The 22,840-nt window shown below is 39.2% G+C and overlaps 1 protein-coding gene and 1 long non-coding RNA gene across 2 annotated transcripts; one reads left to right on the top strand and one right to left on the bottom strand.

Annotated features, from left to right (window-relative positions):
• Positions 1-470: 470 nt before the first annotated feature.
• On the bottom strand, positions 471-16,574 carry opn8a (opsin 8, group member a). The gene is made up of 4 exons (XM_053445633.1): positions 16,502-16,574; positions 8,568-8,861; positions 7,019-7,344; positions 471-857 (listed from the first exon to the last, which is right to left on the bottom strand). The coding sequence occupies exons 1-4, from the start codon at positions 16,572-16,574 to the stop codon at positions 471-473; spliced, it is 1,080 nt and encodes a 359-aa protein (XP_053301608.1).
• Positions 5,548-6,745, top strand: LOC128460439 (uncharacterized). Its single transcript, XR_008342213.1, has 3 exons — positions 5,548-5,740; positions 6,209-6,283; positions 6,440-6,745. It is a non-coding gene; the product is annotated as an uncharacterized LOC128460439 (long non-coding RNA).
• Positions 16,575-22,840: the final 6,266 nt, after the last annotated feature.

The raw sequence follows: 22,840 nt of genomic DNA, 5'->3' as shown, positions 1-22,840 counted from the left end.
GAGTGCGGAATGGTTAATGGTGTCAAAAGCTGAACTGAGGGCGAGGAGGATGAGGATGCTGATTGAACCTGAGTTTGAGGAAAACAAAAATGACCAGAACGATCCGGATTCATTATCCAACACCGTTGTTTAATGACTAAATACATGTGATGTTGAGTTGTGTGAAAAGACAGACATTCATTCAAAATCATCACTATAGACATTATTATTTTGATTTATTTATTTACTTGGGGGGGTGGTACTTCAGCATAACACTAGAGCAATAGGTAGGGGGGACCCCTTATGTCCACTGAGCAAGTTAAATGTTTCAAGTCTTTGCTAATGCTACATATACATACATATGAAGAAAAAAAATCACATAACTCTGGTAAAAAATTATAAATCCTATAACCCTTGAACTACATATTCCTGAATAATGACTCAATATAAATTGTGAAAAGGGTGAAATAATAACTTAATCACATGCTCTATTAGCCTAAAGTCAGTATCTCACTTTCTCTGTGAGGAGCTTCCATTAGACTGACACAGTTTGCAACCACCCTATCTCCGGAAACGCTGCAGTCCGATCCTTTTATAGCTGTGGTTTCCATTTCCGCCCCCTTGCTGGCCGAAATGGCCTGATGGGTGCAACAAAACCACAGCCTCCGGAGGCTCAGGGGCTCTTGCCAGAAGGCACACCTGAAAATGAAATATATGAAAGGGTTGTACATGGTGGAGCTCTTGGCAAAGAGGCAGGGCAACAGGGTGATGAAAGGACTCATATGGCTCTGCTCCGTGGAGTGAAACATGCTCCAGAAACTCACAGCCACGTAGGGGGTCCAGGCAATCAGGAAACCAAGGCTGATTGACAGACCCATCTGAGATAAGAAGAGCACAAGAGAGAACAGTTGAATGTGTAACTTCACCCATAAGTTTTGACTGAATTGTCTCCCAATTAATTAGTAAGAGGCTTGATGCCTCTGGAGTTATCTGACGGTCAAATCCACAGTCGTCTCAAGCTGAGATGGCTGTGGTCGTCGAGAGGATGAGCAAGGATTTTAAAATGAGGGCAGCTTCCATATTACCACATCGCAGTCAATGATGGCAGGCGGCCGCCCACCTTTGATTAGAGGATGTTCAACTTTTCAAATATATATAAATATCGTGAAGTAGCAACATCCCAAATGGTTGACCCTAGGTTAGGTAGAGAAATACTATCTTGGACCAAGACGGTTAATACGCTGGTTGGCATTATGTGCCATTTTAACCCGAAAATTTAGTTTAATTAAATTGATAATAAATGTAATATTAAATACTTTAAAGGTTCAGTGTGTAAGATTTAGGTAAAAGGGATGCATTGGCAGAAATTGATCCTTGTGATGTTTTCACGAGGGTGTTTCAGGTAAATAGTAAGAATTTCAAGAGCTCAAAAAACACATTGAAGTGGTCACTTTTCTCTTTTTAATCTGAACTAAATCTAAGCATAAACCGGACAGAGTCAAAAAAACTCTTTCTATATGCTACGATAACCTAACGGGCTGCTAGCCTAGTGTCTTTCCCTGTTCATCATTACACTTTACAAAGATTTATGAGTTCCTTCTTTGAATATTCCCCATCATCAATATACTCATCTTCACATCTAGGAATATGAAAGAGATCAAATGATTAGTTTCCAACCTAACCAGATGGTTTGTTACACAGAACCATCTGAGGAGGCTTTGTTGGAATTTGTTGGAAAAGGGCATATACTTTCATTATTGTCATGGCAGGTGATTGGATGAACCATCTATAACTTTCTAGTGTGTGTTTACCAAATACCGTCAGCAGGTGAGTGAAAACATATTTTCCAGAGACAACAACCGTCTTTCATCGCGCTCTGCTAGTTTCTTCAGAAAATAATATACGAGCAATATCCATGCTAACCTCTTTGGGAGCCACCTAAATTGCTACTGCATATAAAGATGGATGTCACGGCAGCTCCCATAAAGTGGAGCTAAAGCATCTTTATATCTAGGTATCTTTAGGTACATGTCATAACTCCAACCTCCTCCATGTCATTTGATTAGAACATCAACCAAACAAACGATAAATACATGTTTCTAAAAGATTATTTCGGCCATTTTCGTCGGTTCTTATCACACTGATGTATGTTTGAGTGCTCTTCCAGAATTTAGGTTTTAATTATTTATTACATCTTATATCAATCAATTAATCAGTCAAATCTTATTTGTATAGTCTCATCGGGCTTTAACATGGTGTGACATCCTCTGCCCTTTACCCTCAACAAGAGTAAGGAAAAAACTACTAAGTATATATATATATAAATGGGGTGAAATGTAATGATTGACAGCTGAGACTAACTCATAATTTGTTTAGTGTGTGTATTAGCGGGACCTTGGTACTGTGGCTCCACCCTCCTCCAAATGCGCAAGATAGCAGCAATCATATCCAAAATATTTGTCAGTGATATTTCCACGTTATACACTTGAATAACCATCAAAATGGTAAAATTCTATAGAAATTTTGAAATAGATATTCAGTTTTTCCAATAAATTGTATATAAAAATGGACGACACATCTCCACTCCCTTCCTTTTTACAGAAATGAGGCCAAGATATCTGGGAAAGGAATGATGACATCATGCTATGAAGACGTAATTTGAAGCCAGCGATGCGATCGGGGGATGGTGCTGCAGTAGCATGGAAGCTTCAGTTTATATAACTATGAGGTGGCACACAATGGCTATAGAATAGTTTTGGTCAGATCAGAGCGGAACAACTATAGATTCAAGTTTCCTTGAGTGATCTGGGAGGAAAGAGTAATAGAGCGAAACAGACCTATAAAAAGCTTTAATTTTCTTTTCTCAAGTGGTTCCTTAAGTGAAAGCCGCCAATCAAAGAACACTTAGTACTCCACATCCCTAGTCTGTGGATCATTCACTTCAGCTTTTGCTGAAAGAGCCGTGATCAAATGTTACCTATATGGTAAAAGTGAAAATCAATGGCACAGTTACAGATATGCTTTTTTCATTTGTATCCTCAGGGCATTTGCCGCTACACGATCAAGCCTGTGTTCACAGGAAACTATAATAATGATCCTCTGACCTTTAGTGCTGCATTGAGCGCGTAGATTTCCTTCCAGTAACATTTACCTGCAGCCTGACCAAGCTACAACAGTAGATTTATGATCAAAGGGAATTCGTTTTTCTCAACTGTTGTAAAAATAAGACAAATCAAGCTTGTATTAATTAATTGATTTTCATCTTGGCAGCTTCAATCATCCACAGCATATCCAGCATCGCCTTGAGACCACCTACTTCTTCAGTCTTATTAATTAATTCTAAATAGTCACAGCTTCAAATGAATTTGAGGAAAAAGTGTCTGTTTCTTTTGTATTTGCTGTCACACTCATAAATACACACACACACACACACACACACACACACACACACACACACACACACACACACACACACACACACACACACACAGAACTGCTTATATAAGGTGTACTTTGGGGGCTTACAGATGACATAGCTTATCATCACATTCCACCTATCACCTCACCCTCACAGGTGGAGTGGTGCTCCCACATGGAATTGTAATGGGTCGGTGTGTGTAGCCCATAATAATCCCAACAGCATTGTATTCAGTAGCAGTGTCGGTGATTAGTGTGCAGGTGCTTCAGGCGAACGTGTGACATTGAGGAGTTATGGGGGGTTAATGGAATTTAGCCGATAAGATCCTACTATCAAGTAATGTGTGTGAAGCTGCATGTGTGGCTCATCCTCTGTGTCACAGACCTTTGCTGTAGTCCCCAAACTACAAGATACATAAATGAGCCAAGTCGCCACACAGGTCTTCCCTTAGCGAACAAATATTGTGGTGGCTGCAGGGAGAGATGACCACATAAACTAGGAGGAGATCAGGACCTTTAGGCTGCAAACACTGTGTAAAAGTGGATGTCACGAGTCAAATTTGAATGTCAGGGCCAGTGTTGGGAGTAACGCAGTAAAAAGTAACGCGTTACTGTAATTCCACTACTTTTAGCGGTAACGAGCATGTAACGAGGTATTTTTTTAAATCAAGTAACGCAGTTACAATTACTGAAATTTAAATGGGTTCGTTACTCGCGTTACGTCGATCGCGATCTACCGGTCGACCGCGAAGGAAGTGTGGGTTGATGGCACTGGACAAGAGGCAGTCATGAGGACGCTCCGGCGCACGTAACAGCTCTTTTTCTTTTTTTCGCCCCCCCCCCACCGCCACATGGTCGCGCGTTTAGCTTTCTCATCTGCTCTCTGTATCGCTCACGGCGGAGTTCCATCCCGATGCGCACACACACAGGTGAGCACACTCCCACCAGCGGACAGAAAGCTTCCGCGGCCCCCCCCCCCCCCCCCACCCAAAAAAAGCTGTAAACCTAGTCCTAGGGGAAACACTGACAGCGTTGGCGTTTCTATTAAATCTGTCCGCTCCGTGAGAGCTACAGGCAGTTACGCAAGGTGAGCCTGATTCTCTCTCCAAAGAGGAATAGGCTCTCAGATCATAAGTTTGAGAAGCTTCTTCTCACTTTTATTTCATTGGGCCTAATGTGGTAAAAAAAACACTGTTAAATGACTGAGACAGTTATTTTGTATTAAGTTAAGTATTAAAAGGGATTTTTGTACTACTGCTTTATTTGAAAGCCTGTTGCCCTGTTGATTACAAAAAATATGTTTATTGTGTTTTACTGTTCAGTACTATTCATATTCATTACATTTAAAAAGCAGACATAAAAGTAACTTAAAAGTTACTTTCCCTAGTAACTAATTACTTTTGATATACAGTAACTGGTGAAGTAATTCAATTACTTTTAAAAGAAGTAACTAGTAACTGTAACTAATTACTAATTTTCAGTAACTTGCCCAACACTGGTCAGGGCTTACGGTCACTTGGACACCACACGAGTGGTATGGTTGCGTTTAAAAAATGTTTAGTTTGAAGACATGATCACCAGTTACTAAAATTGAATTGGATTTGGCTACAACGCTGTTTACCCCTGTAACTCTAACACTTCACTCACCGCTTCTCCGGCATAGTGGTCAGTCGATAATGGGTGCATTTTCATTTTTCTGTGAAGTATCCCTAAATCTCTGGAACTTATTAGACATGCACGACTGTTGTCTTTATTTACAACTACTGACTAAGTACATTTAACAACTATTTGCAAGGGGTAGAAGCAGGGGTGGACTGGCCATCTGGCATACCGGGCATCGTCCCGGTGGGCCGTCTGGTCCGCTGGTCCGCTATGTTTTTTTTGTCGTTTTTTTTTTCTCTTCTTCCTCTCTAAATTCCCTCCAATTGGGCCGGCCAATTGGCTACAGAGGGCTAGCAGTATGTTGCCAGCATCGACACATATTATTGGTCTATTGTTTGTCATTGTCAATCAATCATGGGCTGACAGGCTCAGAGAGCCCTGACAGTACTGTCAATCACAACACAAACCAGGGTGGGGCGGGACCTCATTCCATTGGCGGGGGGAGTCGCGGGACGGGCTGCTGCGGAGACAGAAACTTAAAATGGATAATAAGAGTAAAAAGCGCCCGGGTGGCGCTGAGAAGCATCGGGAAAAAAAGCTGAAGTCTCTGGAGGTGGAGGCTGCTAAATGTGCCAAACTGACGGACCTGTTTGGTGCCGGGTTCACCAGCCCAGCAGCAGCAGATGCGCCGGGAGACGAGCGAGGAGGACTCGACAATGATGAGCGAGTGAAGGCAGACATGGTAAGTAACGTTGGCCTGGGGCTGGCTAGGCTACATTTTTTAGACATGTCCAAAACAAAGTAGAAAACGTTTTTGATTGTGTTTTAAAATGCCGAAATGTGATATTATGGGTTATTATTGTTCAGATGATTTAGCTAAGCTAGCTAAGAGTTTACTGTTGCCATAGCTGAGCTGTAAATAGAGATGCAGAATCAAGCTGTATTGAAAACAGAATACAAGTAAACCTATAGGGAATAATTAGTTTAATTTGAAATATTTGCCATTGAATTTATTGTAATCTTTCAATTAATTTATTGTTTACTGAGGTGATAACTATTTAATAGGTATAATTTGTGTGTAAATGTTCCACTGATAAGGTGAGAAATATTTAATATTATTGTTATTATCACACAAGTTTTATTGTGCTTATGTGTTGATCCTTAATGGTGTGATCATGTACACTAAATGATCAATTATTCTCCATTACAGGTTGTTGTGATATATTTGAGGAGTCGTTCTCCCTCTGTTTTATATGTGGACATTTGGGACCACTGTTAGAATTTGGTAAGTTTATCATGTATTTTTTAATGTATGAATTCATAATTTTCAAAAGGTTTTAAAAGAAACACACATCCAAAAAGTTCTCAACTCTAGATGCAGGACAGAGGAAAACATTTTCTTTATTTTTCAGACATTATAATGTATCCATGTCCTTCTCAGGTCGACCACTTGACATGTGAGAGCCTGAGGAGTTGTTTTCCAGACACAGGTAGAGCTAACAGGGGCGTCACCCTGGGCCTGCCCTTTTGGGCTGGGCTTCAGCTGCAGATCTAAAGGCTGCTTCCAGGGGCATGGGGCCCTCAGCCTTTGTTTTTCTTTGCTTCTGCACCTTACAACATACATCACACCTTATTTTCACACATCCAAACACTGTTAACACCACTGACGCGTAACATATTTTACACATCCCACTACGTAGTTAGAGCTATCTTGATTTGGAGTTAAATAAATTTACTTTTGGCTTGAGAGGTTTGTGTGTGGCCTCCCTTCTTGTTGCCATCTTTGAGATAGGTGGTAACAGTAGTATGCATGAGAGAAGACGCCGCGAGATTTGTGGACTTCTATGTGGTTTCCGCTGATGTAGTGGGCTGGTCTGGACAGACAATGCCAGGGCTGAATTTTTGTCCCAGTCCACCCCTGGGTAGAAGTAAAAACTACATTTATTCTCGCTACTCTAACAAAGACTGGCGTTTGTTCCAGTCAATGACAGAAAACGGAAACTGATCATCTGATACTTACCAGGGTGATTTTCTTCTCAACGTTACTGTAGTGAAAATCATTGCTCTGGATGGATTGGTAGGCTCTGTGCAACTTCCAGGCGATGGCGCAATAGCTGAAGATGATGACCAGAGAGGGGAGGAATGTGCATAGTACAGCCAAGGTCAGGATGAAGGTGGAATGGTTTAGGGAATTCCCGTAGCCGGTCCAGTCGATGGAGCACGCCAGTCCAAACGGCTCTGGGCCGTAGCTTCCCCAGCCGAGCAAAGGTAACAAGGCCCACAGGCCAGCGTACAGCCAGATCCCAATGATCACCATGTACACTGTCTGCCTCTGGAACTTGATACCTGTACAGGGACCAGAGACATGTTTTTACTTCAATGCTGTACGATCAGCACAGCTCCCACTAGACCACATGCACCTTAAATATATCTCTTTTTCAACTGATTTAACTGTGCGATAATCATTTGCTATCTGTGCAATTTTAATATCATATATGTGCAATACTGTTATATTTTCTTTTCATTGTACTTATTTATTTCAATTTACACTTCCTTGTGTTTAAGTTGTGTTTTTTAACTTAGTTATTACTTCCCTGGTTAATTATTATTTTCTTAGACAGTTATCAGTTATTAAACACTTTTTAATCTTATCTCATCTTATCATTGGCATATTAACTACACGGCTTTGTCATTTGTACAGATAATGTATTACAGACACTGTTTAACTCTCATAAAGCATAAACAGCAACTACAGTTGGTATCAATTGTGTGCATCACCTCTTCAATTGGCCCTGCACATAAACAAGGAGTCCGCAAGTGTAAGTGGAATCACAAGCAGTATAATTCAGTCAGACACTTATCAGAGAACAGAATCCTCCAGCAGTGAGAATGGAGGAGGGGCTAATCCTCACACAAACACCAGGCGCTAAATCAACAATACCAAAGCTAAGAGGTGAGGTGGGAGGTTGTACAACCATGATGCTGCATAAATAACCCGGTACCAAGACTGAGGTTTGTAAAATTTGTGAGACAACAAACAGATTTTTCTTTACTGATTCTCCTTAGTTACAAAACTATACCTATGCAGTTCTCTCTATGGTGAGATACAAGGATATTCAACCTGACAATAAGATTCTTTTCTGCATGTACTCCAGGTCTGAGCATTGAATATGTTGCATGCTTGTTATGCAAAGCGAATAAGCATCACTTTACATGTCAATTACTGCCTGAGAGAAACAAAGCCCATAGGGTCTCAAGGACAATCACCCAAGATTCTCATGTAATTTTTTCAGTCTTAATGATAACACAATCTCAGTGGTAATCCTTGACGACACGCGAGGAGAGATCATGAAGGATTAGCATAAGCAAAAAATGTTGGGTTCACAAATGAAAAGGCTTTATTCACCCGTTGATCTCCAGGTTCCCATCAGAGGTAAATCCCTGTGACCTTTGAAATAATTGACTCTTTCCTTATACTTTTGATGTAAAAATGCCAAAGGGTAATTAACTGCTCTGATTTCCCCCCCCCCCCCCCCCCCCCCGTGAGAGCCAGTCTGAGATTGCGTTACCTGTCTCGGGTGGACTTCCTGTTACCAGGTACCTGACCATCCCCATCATAGTCAGTGTCATGATGCTGGTTATACTGAAGATCATGCCCATCAGGCTGTAGTAGAGGCAGGAGGCGTCGCCACCGATCCAGGCGTGGTTAAATGCAGATGTGATGGACAGAGGATACATGCTGAGGGCCATGCCAATGTCCGTGATGGCTAAGTTCACCGTCAGCAGCTCCGGAGCTTTGAGCTGAGTGAGGCGACGCGCCATGCTGACCAGGACGGCAGCGTTCCCCACGACGGATAGGACAGCTGCAAAGATATAAAAATATCATCATTGTTATTCAATTACACCCAGTTGGATCCTTCATCAACAGAAAGACCGCTCTGGGTCACGCTCGTAGAAAGCCAACGATCGCTTCTCACACTCTCACCAATCAGCAACCAATTCCATGTGATTATTGATAACAGCTTTTATAACAGATCTGAATGCCAACAGCATCATTAGCTATAATTGCTCCACATCTGCTTCCTGTAACTATGTGATCCCGTTCTCGTCTTTCCTGTCGGCAAAGGTCACTGCTCTAGTCTGCCATCGCATGGAACAAATGATTCAATAATCATAATAACGTGAAGCGAATGTGCTTCCGTACTGTGATCGACTGAGACGCCTTCAATAGGGATTTTATGTCTTTGCTGTCAATAATAACTTCCATTTTGGGGGCAGATTTATGTTACTGCCAGTGGGTGCTCTTCACAGTTGAACACACAACCACCGAATCTTAACGCTACCCATAGGCCCCAACAACTACTAGATATTCCAATTGGGTTAGTTTTCACTCAAGATTGTTGTTTCCTTCCTAAAGTAGCGAGATTGGATGATCTGTCATGACACTGAATGGTTGTTAGTGTTTGGAGAGAATTCTCTTTTTTTCTTTTGCAGCGATTCAATGATCATGTTATCAAAATGTTTCTTGATTTAACCTGTTTTTAGTGGGTTGTTTTTTATTTGATTTGAAGTAGTGGTTTGAATTGAATAGTCTTTACACCTTACTGATTTGAGTCTCAGATTGATTTGTATACATCTGGTACATTTTAGAGTCTGTGCTTTTATACCTAGGTAAAGAGGTTGAATCAGTACTATTCCTTTTTTTTTACTCATGTACCTGTACATCTACTTAACTGAAGAATGTGTGTACATTTGCCGACAGAGAAAAAAGTCTGAACTGTATTCTGGGCATCCTCTGTGGGTCCTTGAGCAATGAAGCTGTCAAAGAAAAAGAAACCTATGACGCCCATACGGCAGCAGTTCTATGCTGCAGAGACCAGTCAGGATTAAAACAAGGTGATTCACGGGGAAATAAGACACCCTGTCTCACAAGGATTTTATTTATGGTTTAATCCTGTACTTCATAATCATTACACCTGTAGACAACAGACAACGAACCTTGGTTCTGCTTGAGGTATATTATATCCTATATTCTTCAAAGCACTGTCGCACTGAGACGCTTTTTTACAATACTTGTGTAACATCTTTTGCTATTCTGCCGACCTCAGGCGCTGTGGGCTTCTCCTCCTCCCTTCGTTGTCTCACCACGCTCGGTCAACTCCTGTTGACACTGGAGTTGACCGGTCAACACTGTCAAGCTCTGAGTGCCTCGCGAGGCTGGCTGCTTGTGAGATATTGACACTGGCAGAACCAGCGATAATGAATGTTCTGCTGTTTACCTTTTCCCATGGTTGGCCACATACTACAAGAGACACTTGTTTAATGATGTATAATTTTGTGCTATGTATAATCCACATTTACCTAGACAAGCAGGGTGGTTGTAATAATGCTATTATTTAAAAAATATTAAGTCTGATTAGATTACTGGGTTCCACAAGTTTATACTGAATCTCTTCTAATAGATTACAAGTCCGGTAAGGGATTTCTTTTATTTCTGTGCAGCAGAGTGCAAACAGTGCATGGGACTCTAAAATAGGAACAGTATGGGACCACAAATTACAAAATTACTGCTGTTGCCCATTCCATTAGAGAGATTGGTCCGCATGCTCCTGGTTCAACCCATAATACCTCTCTCTGACATAAGCTGATGGGAATTTGATTGATACAACATGCAATATTGTCCTGGCAGGTGTTCCTTTTGAAAAAGTCCCTTTAATCTGTGAAAAAGCATGTCAGACGTTTGTCCTCATGGAGGAACCATAGCAACGTGTCATTCATAGCTTATTCATGACCAACACAACAATAACACAATAAGATCTCAGTGCACACACGTCAATCAGCAGGGATATGATGACATAAATTAATACTTTGACGGTGAATGCTGAACACGATGAATCTGTTTCTTGTGCAATATTCAATATTTCAACATTTTGTTCCTTGGATGATTTTGTTATCGCCGCTGATGTGAAAGAAATTGTCACGGTGACGGCTGTTGCACTGTGTGAACCAGCGGTGACACATTCGTTACAGTGTATTCACCTGAACACGTAAAGATAAGAAAAATAGTGACAGCCTATCTACTGTTGTCTAATTTGAGGTATTTGATGTGATGTCAGACAAGAGCTTACATCTCTATTCACATGTCTGCAGCTCTATACTCTCTTTAATCCGACTGCATCTCCTCAGTTGATGGAGTGCTCTTTCATCGGCCCTGCTTCTGTCACCTCACAGACAGCTGCCACCTGGACTGATGACACTCTCACGCTACCCTGCTGCACTCCAGCTGCATTGGGGATTTACACAACATTACATAATGTATATAACATCAAACAAAGACAAATTAAAACGAGTTTTCAAGGATTAGACATGAGTCTGCATGATTTACGGGCAGATTAATTAATCAGATAGAAAATGCACTTTGGAGAAATGTGTTGGTTTTCTTGCACACTACAAGAACAAAATCAGACCACTACAAGCCCATAGATACACATCCAAAAGGCAAGCCTGTAAGCCATATCCTGCACATCATGAGTGATTTGTCTGACCAGGTGATGAATACAACTCCAGTATTAAATCAGATATTGCTTCTGCACCATATTGTATGGATCTTCAGCTGAACAAAACCTTCAAAAGAGATGGTCAGCTACAGGCAGCTAGGGTAAAATCTAAATCTGGAGAAGCAGCACAGCACTGGAACCAGCTTCCATTGCATTTGTTTAAATGCCTGTAACTAAACTATTTTACAAAATATAGAGCCAAATCATTATTTTTGTTTTATTTTACTGGAAATTTCTCCCCATTCAACTTGTTTTATTCAAATCCTTCAAAATATTTCTTTTTAAATTTGTATACAGATTTATCCTTTTTATTTATTTCACCTCTCTCCATCTCTCTTATTCTGCTCATCAACATCTCTTCTGTTTTGCTTCAAATTAGCTTCAGACTTAAATTGTGTCTCTGTGTTGTTTTAATGTCTCTGTACAGCACATTGGATTTAAATCACAGATGAAATGTGCTTTATAAATAAAACTGCCCTGTCTTGCCTCAGGTAAATACAGATTTCACATACTATAGTGATTTGTGGCTGGTGTACAGGTCCCACAAAAAATATACTATTTGTATATGTTTTGAATTGTGTTGAGTGAGACCAAATTGACTTGTGTTACATTCTTTGTCTCTATATTGACAGTATTTTTGTGTTGGCTATGCTTTATGCATTAAAATACTCACTTTACTACAGTGGTGCAGTAAGAGTCGTTACCAGATGCCTCCAGTAGGGGGAGTTTAATGAGCTCCAGCTGCGTTCACAGGTTCACACGCTACAAGCAGAGAAATGTTTGCGTCATTGTAGTAAATGAATCCCACTGTTTTCAGGTATGAGTCCGTTTTATGAATCAATTAAATGAATTAAAGAGTTGTTAAGTGACACATTTAGTCTGTGAGCGTGTTCGTGTTTTGTGAAGTAATCAGGTTTTACAGCTAACTTAAAAATGCTAACTGTGCTGACCACAGGCTAACTAGCTAGTGGTAAATTGAAGCTAAACTAGTAGCTAGCTAGTAATTGTTGTGTAGGTTGTGTGGTTTCTGGCAAGTTTTATTACTGAAGTGTGAGTCTATACATTATAACACAGTATTTAGATTTAAGTTGGCTAATATTTTGTGATACTGTTTTTAATTGTTTCATTAGTTTGTGTAGTATATGTTCATGTATGTACCCTTTAGCCTGCTCTATCATTGGCATCTCATAGTAGTCATACAAATCGTAACAAATTCTCTGCTTATTAATAATAATTATGATTTATTTATTTTCTAAAACATTGCAATCCAGCTTTACTAATATTTTGTGATACTATTTAAGTTATTGTATTTGTTAAAATGTAAACTTCTGTGTTCATCGATCAATATTAGCATATTTGATGGCTGCTTATTTGTTTATTTTGAAATGTTTTAGTTGTTGCATTATTTTGTTTTATATATTGGAAATATATCAGGAATTTATCACTTTCGATTTCAGTATTTATTGATCAATATTAGCCTGTTTAACTGCTACTTATTTATTTTGGACAGCAGTCATATCATATTACAGTGTAGAGCCCCTTTAGTATAACGTTGTGAGATTTACATGATTTAACTTGGCCTCTCTACCACTGCTTGAATTGAAAAACATGTACCAGTTCTCTAAACCCTCTAACTTAGAGTTCTCCTTTCAAACGTGTGCGGTCTGAATTTTTTCTCTACTGCTCTGCATGAAAAACATCTACATTAAAATTCATGAGGACCACATGTGCAAGTAATTATCTTTTTCTGAAAGGAAAGAAAATCTGTAAATTTCCTTCACAGCTGAAAGTGCAGTATATGATATATGGTTGAAGGATACAGCCTTTTTAATTAAGTCACCGGGTGTGCATAGGTGTACTTGTGCGAGTGAGCTTCAAGCATTTGAAAATAGGAAATTAACTGGCCAGGGGTCAATCGCAATCGGACAAACTTCCTCTAAAGGCCAGGGTAGTGACTTTTTCAGTGATGGTAGACCGCCACCTGTTAGATTTTCATCATGATATTATTTTCATTTTATGTTTATATAGTATATGAGTGTATTGCGTTAGGGCTGTAAAACCAAACCAACGCGCTGAAATAATCTTGTGCTACAGTGCCTTGCATAAGTATTCACCCCCCTTGGACTTTTTCCCATTATGTACTGTTACTAACTGGAATTCAAATAGACTTAAATCAACTTTTTCCCGTTTGATCAACAAAACATGCACAGTACTTTGGAGGTGCAAAATAAATTTTATTGTGACACAAACAATAATGAGAACAAAAAAGTTGACATCTGTTGGGTGCATAAGTATTCACCCCCCTGTGTCAATACTTGGTAGAACCCCCTTTCGCTGCAATTAAAGCTGCAAGTCTTTTGGGGTATGTCTCTACCAGCTTTGCACATCTAGAGATGGAAAGGTTTGTCCATTCTTCTTAGCAAAAAAGATGAAGCTCAGTCAGATTGGATGGAGACCGTCTGTGAACCGCAATCTTCAAGTCTTGCCATAGATTCTCTATTGGATTGAGGTCTGGGGTTTGACTGGGCCATTTTAAGACATTAACATTCTTTAATCCAAACCATTCCTTTGTAGCTCTGGCTGTATGTTTAGGGTCATTGTCCTGCTGGAAGATGAACCTCCGCCCCAGTCTCAAGGCTTTTGCAGACTGCATCAGATTTTCTTCAAGGATTTCCCTGTATTTGGCTCCATCCATCTTTCCCTCTATTCTGACCAGTTTCCCTGTACCTGCTGAAGAGAAGCATCCCCACAGCATGATGCTACCACCACCATGTTTCACTGTTGGGATGGTGTGCTCAGGGTGATGGGCAGTGTTGGGTTTTCGCCACACATAGCGTTTTACATTGAGGCCAAAAAGTTCAATTTTGGTCTCATCTGACCAGAGCACCTTCTTCCACATGTTTGCTGTGTCTCCCACATGGCTTCTGGCAAACTCCAAACTTTATCCCTGACCTGTTTGGTGAGCTCCTTGGTCTTCATGATGCTGTTTGTTCAGTAATGATCTCCAACAAACTCTGAGTCCGTCACAGAACAGGTGTATTTATACTGAGATTAAATTGCAGACAGGTGGACCCTAGTATTTACTAATTATGTGACTTGCAAATGTGACTTGTGAATGCAATTGGTCGCACCAGATCTTTGTTAGGGGTTTCACAGTAAAGGGGGTGAATACATATGCACTCAACACTTTTCAGATTTCTATTTGTAAATAATTGTGAAATCCATGTAATATTTCCCCCCACTTCCAAATGATGCACTATTTTGTGTTGGTCCATTACATAAACTCACGATGAAATAAATTTTAATCTGTGGTTATACCATGACAAAATGTAGAAAAGTCCAAAGGGGGTGAATACTTATGCAAGGCACTGTATGTGCTGTATTACACAAACAATATAATTTGACTTACAATGTAAATTTGTATCTGTAAACGATTCAGTGTTTATATCAAAATATAGGTTTATGCAGATTTTAACATCTTTGGCTCATGTGTCTCAACTGAATGGGTGTTTTTGGATGTATCCAACTGTGGATTTTTCTTTTACCTTTCCCTCCAGATCACCAAGCCGGTAGTGGACCGATGCTGTTGCTATGGCGTCGGGTCATTTTAATGGGGTTTCGCTCGTGACGGAACCGAGGGAAGTAGAACGACATTGACTGGAGTTTAAACGTGAAGAGTCATGAGCCGTTCAAGGAAAACAAAGAGACACCAGCAGCAGAGGAACTGAGGCGATGGATCGTCACTTTCAGGTCAATAAAGCACACACACACGTGATCATGACAGCATCCAGGTGTCTGATCCCCTTACCCTGAGTGTGTCGTGATTCAACATTTCACTTAATTTCTCTCACTTTCTCTATATCAACTTTTAAAATTAGAAGCTCTTTCGTGAACGAGAGCTCAACACACTGCAGCTTCACAAAAAACACAGAAATACACAAAACACAAGAACATTAACAACACTTTGACTATGCATATGCATTGTCTATAGTGTTGGGTGTATTTGCAGTGCATGTGTTGTCAAACGTATGGAATGTTTTCTTAGTTTGCTTGTGTTGTGTTAAGTTCCGGTGCACTGACCTCTGAAAACAACTGTTTAAATTTGCTTTGAGAGCAAAGAAGAGTCGAACATCAAACCAATCTCCGGTTTAGAAATTAGGAGGTGTTCAAAAAGAGAACAGGGAGGCCTAAAAACCCAGATAATATCCAGGATACTTGTGTGTGTATATCCATCTACCGTATTTCCGCAAATTCATCTTCTTTCAACTCAAAATTTCATTTCAAACATCGTTACCTTGAGACAAACATAATGGCTTGGTAGGAGGTAGAGTGGGTCGGTGATTCGATCTCAGTCTCCCCCATTACTGGTCCTGAAGTGTCCTTGGGCAAGATACTGAATGCTAAATTATCCGCGCCCGGCTGTAACGCTACTGTGTGATTAGAGAAAGTCCTGCACATCGATGCCCTGTGTGAATGTGTGTGTGAACGGATGAATTGCAAAACTGTACTAAGAAAAACACTATAAATACATACAGCATTTAGAAAATCTTATAAAGTATGTCACTGTTTGAAGTGATGATTCAATGATTTAATGTGTTTGTTTTAGAGACTGTGTCATCTAAAAGAAACATACCATAGCCCCACCATTAAACTGAGTTTTTTTCAGTTTTGATGCTATACAAACAAAATATTACGCAAATAAAAATATATTACATTAATAAAATTGGCAGCTCATCAATCGCAACACGCAAATTGAAGAGAACTGATATCATGCCTCCAGATTTTATATTATGACATCCAGTGACGAGCGCAAGCAAACCAACACTCTCCCTCAGAGGCTTATTTAAGTCCATATTTCTCATTAGTCACTATCAGGTTCATGCCTGTGTCCCTTCCCGCTACAGTCCACACATATTTATATTAAATTAAATAAGCATCGTACTTACCAATTATGACCAGATACATCCCTGCCCAGAAATCAACAGTAGGTGACAGTTTGGACGTGTATCTATCCTCCATGTTTGACCGGTCAGTGGTAAACAAAAAACACACGGACACAAATTAAAGCCTACACTCTGTTGTGCCCACATGAAAATTCTAAAAGCCTGAGTGTGTTGCTTCCTGGCTCTTCACATTCTATCTGACACCTACCAAATCCTGAAGCCCCTCCATCCTGCTATATACTAACTGCACACCCACGCACACACACACACGCTGCTAATGCAGATTATAATTACTAACAATCACTTCACAGTACGTTTCGCCCGTTCATTAAAATATACTCCACATGCACACACGCACTCAAAAATATTAATTATACGATATGACATTGGCTCTAGCAAAGTATGGAAAAAGTAAATAATTAAAAACATGAATTGCTTTTAACTCTTATGTTAATTAATATGTAAAACTGAAAGTTAGAAAAAAATGTTTTTATCGACTCTGCTCATGACACCATTTTGTAGCTTGAATGAAAAGGAAGAAGGGATGTAGGCTTCGTGTTGTATGGTGTTTTAGATTGAAGATTGAATTAAAGGTGAAATATAATGGGATTGATATCTTAGTCAGGAGGATTTATGGGGCTAATCAGCTCACTGTGTTTGTCAATGATTATAATGTTTAAAATACATACCTACATACATAAAAAACGATCTGTGTTGTACAGGTTCATTTTTATTGGCAAGAAGAAGAGTGAGACAAGTATGGTCAATGATGGAGTGAGCTGTGAGGTAAACATGTTGTTTTTAGCCGAAACCAAACAAAGCTACCAATTAACACACAGCCACCCAATGCATAAACAGAACACAACATCCATTCAAGTGGAGGGGGCTTCAGTTATACACATGCTGATATCTATTATTCTATAGGGTTTAGGAAGGGATAGTATGGAGTTGTATTCATGTATTCTTTGACCACAGTGAAAGCTCACTTTCACTTGCATAAAAATAACGGAGTGCGATTTGTCAGTTATTGTCAGAATTATTTAATTTTCCTTAACATTGCAAGATAAGGCGTTTTTCAGAGAATGTCTTGTGGAACTTGATGAAAAAATTCAGGCATGTTTAGAACATTTTAATATGTGGTTTTGTGAAACTTGTTGCAGCTTAATTCAATTGAAGCGGCTGTTGGGTCTTAGCAGAGGTGTAAACTTTCTAGTACTGCCTTGCTTACCCAGGGGACTGAACCATTGACCCTGCTTAATGTAGCCCGCAGAGTGTCTTTACCTTGCACCTTCTACACATTTTTGCACCTCTTTATGTGTGAAAAGGCCAGGGAAAATGTCAGATCAGGGTGTAGCTGCTATTATCAAATACCATCAACATATTGTCTTATGTGTTCATCTGTCGCATTTCAACTTGAAGGTGGCATGTAGGTCTGTGCCATTCGTACAGCTTACTTGTTTCAGTGAGATGTATGAAACGTACTGTGTTCAAAGCTCCTTTTCCAAGAACTCCGGAAGCTTCTATGCAGTGTACATTTCAAGTCGAGCCAGTGGTGGAATGTTACTGTACTTAAGTAAATTAATAGTGATAGTGCATAGTTTTTACTTTTACTCCATTACATTTTGCAGCTATTATCTATACTTTTACTCCGCTACATTTCTACAATATTTGTCGTTACTCGTTACATTTTATGAACATAGTTTCCGGAAATATGGATTGCGTTGCTGTTTTGGAAGTTTAAACGCGCACACACACACACGTGTCCTTACACCGCAACAAGACGTTTAGAATTATGTTTATAATAATGACAACAAGTAACGAAATAACCACAAACCTTGTGCCTTTATCAGCCAGGTGCAAAACAACTAAAAGTAATGCTTTTTCATGCAACAACGAGGCACACCTGCCATTTAGCGATCTTTTTCGTTTTTCAGGAACTACCTTTTCAAGATAATATTTCTCCTTCCGTCTAAACCATTTCAAATTATTCAGAAGATGAATATTTTGGCTGCCTGACCAATGGTCAAATTTTAATTTCAAGGTCCTTCATTTTAAATTTCTTGTTCTAAGATCTGCCTTGTTCTGACCAGTTTCACAGTTGTTTTTTATGTTCCATGCTTCCAAATATTACACGTTTACAATTAAATAAAAGATTTAAAGATATAACATGTTGTCTTTACTGGTTTGGCTTAATGGTATTAACTTTGCAGATAATCCCTGGTAGATAACTTGTCATCCGCAGAATTGTAAGATAGAGTGTGAACAGTATTACAGAGGGTAAGCACAATAAGTACACCAACCTTTCCAATAAAAAAATGTTGTTGCTTATAATTATTACTAGTAGTGACATCTGTAGAGGCATGAGTATTACCAGTAGCTATATCTGCATTCTTTATCAAAATTGCACAGCCTAGACATTGAGAGACAGCCCATTGCGTGAGTACTTTTACTTTTAATACTTAAAGTAAATTTAAAAGTAAGTACTTTTTTACTTTTACTTAAGTAGGATTGTTGATGTAGTACTTCTACTTTTACTTAAGTATATATTTTCCTGGGTACTTGTACTTTTACTTAAGTACTAAACTTCAGTACTTCCTCCACCACTGAGTAGAGCTCATAGTGCTCATTATGTCATTGTGTTAAAAGCAGTTATAGCATGACATATAATACCAGGCTTTGCTAATGGAGGGAGAAAGAAGGGAGTGTTGCATTGTTCAGTTTTCTTTCCTCTCCTTAATATGACATGCTATACAATTTTGTAAAAAAATATTATTAATTGCAGTTATATGGGGCTGATGTTTTTTGAAGATCCCTATTAAAGCAGCTTAAGCTTGGCATACACTTAGGGACATTATAAATGTTGTTCAAGGGATAGCTCACCCAAAATGAAAATTCAAACATTATCTACCCACCACGATGCTGATGGATCCCAGCAAAACAGGATGTTTTGGCTGCTTCCTGTTCTTCCTCTAACTATCACCTGGAGTTATATAATCAGCCCTTCAATATCAATACATGACTCATCCAGTAACAGGCATACATGACGGTTGGTGCTCATACGGTTACCAACCAGATAATGACTCTTCTTTACTTGTGGCAAAGCTACGTAATGGCATTCACATCAGACTCAGATGTACTGTGTGTTTGGAGCTAATCAGCAAATGGTTGCATGCTGACATGCTTAACTCAAATGTTCAAGTCTGGATTTTTCATACTTAGCATCAGTATAATCGTTACTATGCACCACTGAGCCGACAGTGAGGATGATGATGACGACAGTGTCATATTCTGCATGTTTTCATGGCAGGTGTAATGATGGTTATTGTTGACCAGTATTAAAAAGCTCATAGTCGGGAAAGAAAGAATCTCTCGCTCTCTCTCGCTCTTTTGGAGTGAATCTCAGATTCCTGCCAAAGAACTCCCTTTAAGTTGAGGTCCCTGCTCTCAGCATGATTAATGGCCTTAAATGAATATCCATATGCACTGCAACTATTAATATAATCATGCAGAGAGGCATCAGCATCATGTCAGTAGTGTATTAAATTATGTAAATGTTTCATAGCGAAATGAGTGTAACTTTGATATACTTGTGATCCTGGTTTATAAGAAGAGACACTCAGCCATAAGGAGATTGAATGTCTCAGGAGAATAACAGAGGGTTCTTTGCTGATATTCATACTGATATCAGGTCCATAGGGGGTTTGAATGCAAAGCGATATTTTAATCCCTTTGACAATGAAGACAGATGGAGGAAATCAAACAGCCTTCCATCTTTATTCAGTCATTTAAACAGATGCTTTTCCTCACAAAAAATATTTGTGCATAAAATGAATGCACTGTAGTCTTCGTGGTTGAAAAAGTGTTTTATAGAAACACAATTTGCTGGTGTAAATAAAAATCCACTAAACAGAGCGTTTCTCTGTCCAGGCTACCATCATTTTGGATTTTGAAAAATCTGTTTCTGATTCTAGCACCATCAGAGATTGCAGCCTGAAATGGGTTCTCCTGCTAAATAAATTGTGGATATCCTGCTGTTAAATGTCTGCCAGAGCTCTTCAATTATCCACCTCTTTGACAGTGGCACAGCTTTCCCACATTTCAACAGTTGCTGGAGTGCTTCTGCAATTAAGTATGTCTCTTACTGTTTTGTAATCAGACGTCACTTAAACTTACAATAGGAAACTTTGGCCGCTAGGGGTCTCTTAATAATAACAATAACAAAGATTTAGTTTGATGACATTGTGAAGCAGTGTGGGATCATGGGAGTTGTCTTCACCACTGTTGTGATTGAAAATCGACCTGATTCTAACTTAAATTCTGTTCACAGATAAGGTCATTTATTAAATTTGTATTAAACTGATGCAGCAAATGTCAACAAAAAAAAAACATTTTAATAAAAATTATTTTGTTTGTATTGAGCACCTCCTCTAAACAACCATTACAAAAAGGACACAAATAAAATAAACATGAATACAAAACATCATAGACAAGAAGCAAATTAGTACAATGTCATTTTAAATGATTACATCAAATGACATACTGATTTCTCTGGGTTGGAACATTGTTGAAAGCATTTTCAATAATCTAAGAACATAAATCAACAACAATTTGGTTGCTTGTCACCGTCTTTTGGTACAAAGCTGGTGTGGGCCGTAGTGTTAGTTTATAAGACACATCTGTCTATAGATATGCTCTTTAAAACAGCACATCTTGTGATTCTAGAAAATAATTGGAGAACCACTGATGCAGAAAAACTAATCAGTATTGATTAACCTCAGATTTTACAGATCAGTGCCAAAGGTTAGTGCTGTCAGGGGGAATATCGATGATCAATATTGGTATACCACCAAAACCACTGTTAATTATGATACAAGTTGTCATGTGACGTAAAAAGGAAAAGAAAAATGATGGGATGTTTGACGAGGCATGAAACAGGCTATAGGCAAAAGTCAGTCCTGTCAGTCTATACTAGAGGTGTATGAAAAATTGTCAAACGGGCTGGGATCAATAACAGGATTGACTGGTGTGAAAAGGGAGCAGTGATCAGAGCATGTATATACAGTTGCACATTCATCAGTGCATCAACCAATTCCTCAATAATTCATATGTATTAACCTGAATAAAAAGGTGAGTCAAGAATTGATTTTAATTGAGATTGACATTCAGAGAGACAGGAGTCAGTCTTGGTATATTTAAACACAGCTAATTTATAGTTATATAGAATTTATATAGAAGTAATTTCAAGATTTCCTGCTGTGAGGTTTCCATCAAGTACTTTATTGAAGAGGGCAGGACTGCATCAGGTTTATAAGGAGCAGTGGCTTATCATTAATTTAATGGATCAGTCATCAGTATTGGGTCAATTAGCACTTACTCATCTTGCACGATGGATTCAGAACTATTGATCTCGGAACTTATCTGTTCTGAAATTAACAGAAACTAAATCAATCATCTAACAAGCCAATTCAGATGAGTTCACAGCTCGATCGCTCATGTTAATTCTTTACCTTAGGTTCAAAGCTATGCAATATACATCTTGGTTATGATGTAAATCATGTGAGAAATAAACCATAATTAATTCTATTTAGTTCAAATAATGCAGTCCCTATATTTGTCTATCAGAATCCCTTGAAGTGGGAATGAGTGTGTTGAAGGATCATAGTAGTCCTGAGCTACATCAGATCCAGCCATGGCTTTAGCCCCAGTTATGCCCAAATGTCACAGGCAACAGAGGATGGGTGCAGTCTCTGAGTGGAGACGGGATGTTGCTCGATGTTTTAATAAGTTGTTAAGCTATGTAATTGTAAATGTAACAAATCAAGAACTGTACACTGCCATCCAGACCAATCATATACTTCAGCCAGGTGGCTGTGTGGGTGCAGACACCTGGCTAAGTCCCTTAGACCACGGTCTGGACCAAATTTATTTTGACCAAAAGAGGTGCTCTCGTAGCCGATCAAACTGAACCATTGTTTGGTTTGTTTGCTGTGTGACACCATTTTTGTCATACATTGGACTTTCTGACCAATTGCAAATAGATAATATTAGCAAAAAAAGAATGGGAAAATAACTTTATTTAAATATGCGGATTCTCAAAATGTAAGAAAATACAATCGCCAAATTAACAACCCCTTGTTGTCTAATAATGCACTTCCTACAAAGCTTTCAATGTCAAGTATAGGTGTATGTATTTAGTGCACTCTCTAAATCACAATGTGACACTAAATCTAAGCAGATTTAAAAAACATGAAGCTTGTTTTTGACCATGGTCTAGACTTTCCGGTGTGAAACCCTTCTTTGAGAATGTGTTTTGACGGAGGTGCCAAAGGTAAAGCTCCTGAA

Source organism: Pleuronectes platessa, chromosome 17 (genome assembly GCF_947347685.1).
Source record: "Pleuronectes platessa chromosome 17, fPlePla1.1, whole genome shotgun sequence".
Lineage (NCBI taxonomy): Eukaryota > Metazoa > Chordata > Actinopteri > Pleuronectiformes > Pleuronectidae > Pleuronectes > Pleuronectes platessa.
The sequence above is the reverse complement of the archived record's forward strand: the minus strand, read 5'-3'. Positions and strand labels throughout refer to the sequence as shown.

Coding starts and splice junctions, on each gene's coding strand:
- opn8a (XM_053445633.1), bottom strand. CDS start 16,574: ATGGAGGATAGATACACGTCCAAACTGTCACCTACTGTTGATTTCTGG. Junction 8,862..16,501: donor GATGTATCTGGTCATAATTG/GTAAGTACGATG, acceptor ATATCTTTGCAG/CTGTCCTATCCGTCGTGGGG. Junction 858..7,018: donor TTGAGAAGAAAATCACCCTG/GTAAGTATCAGA, acceptor TTCTTATCTCAG/ATGGGTCTGTCAATCAGCCT.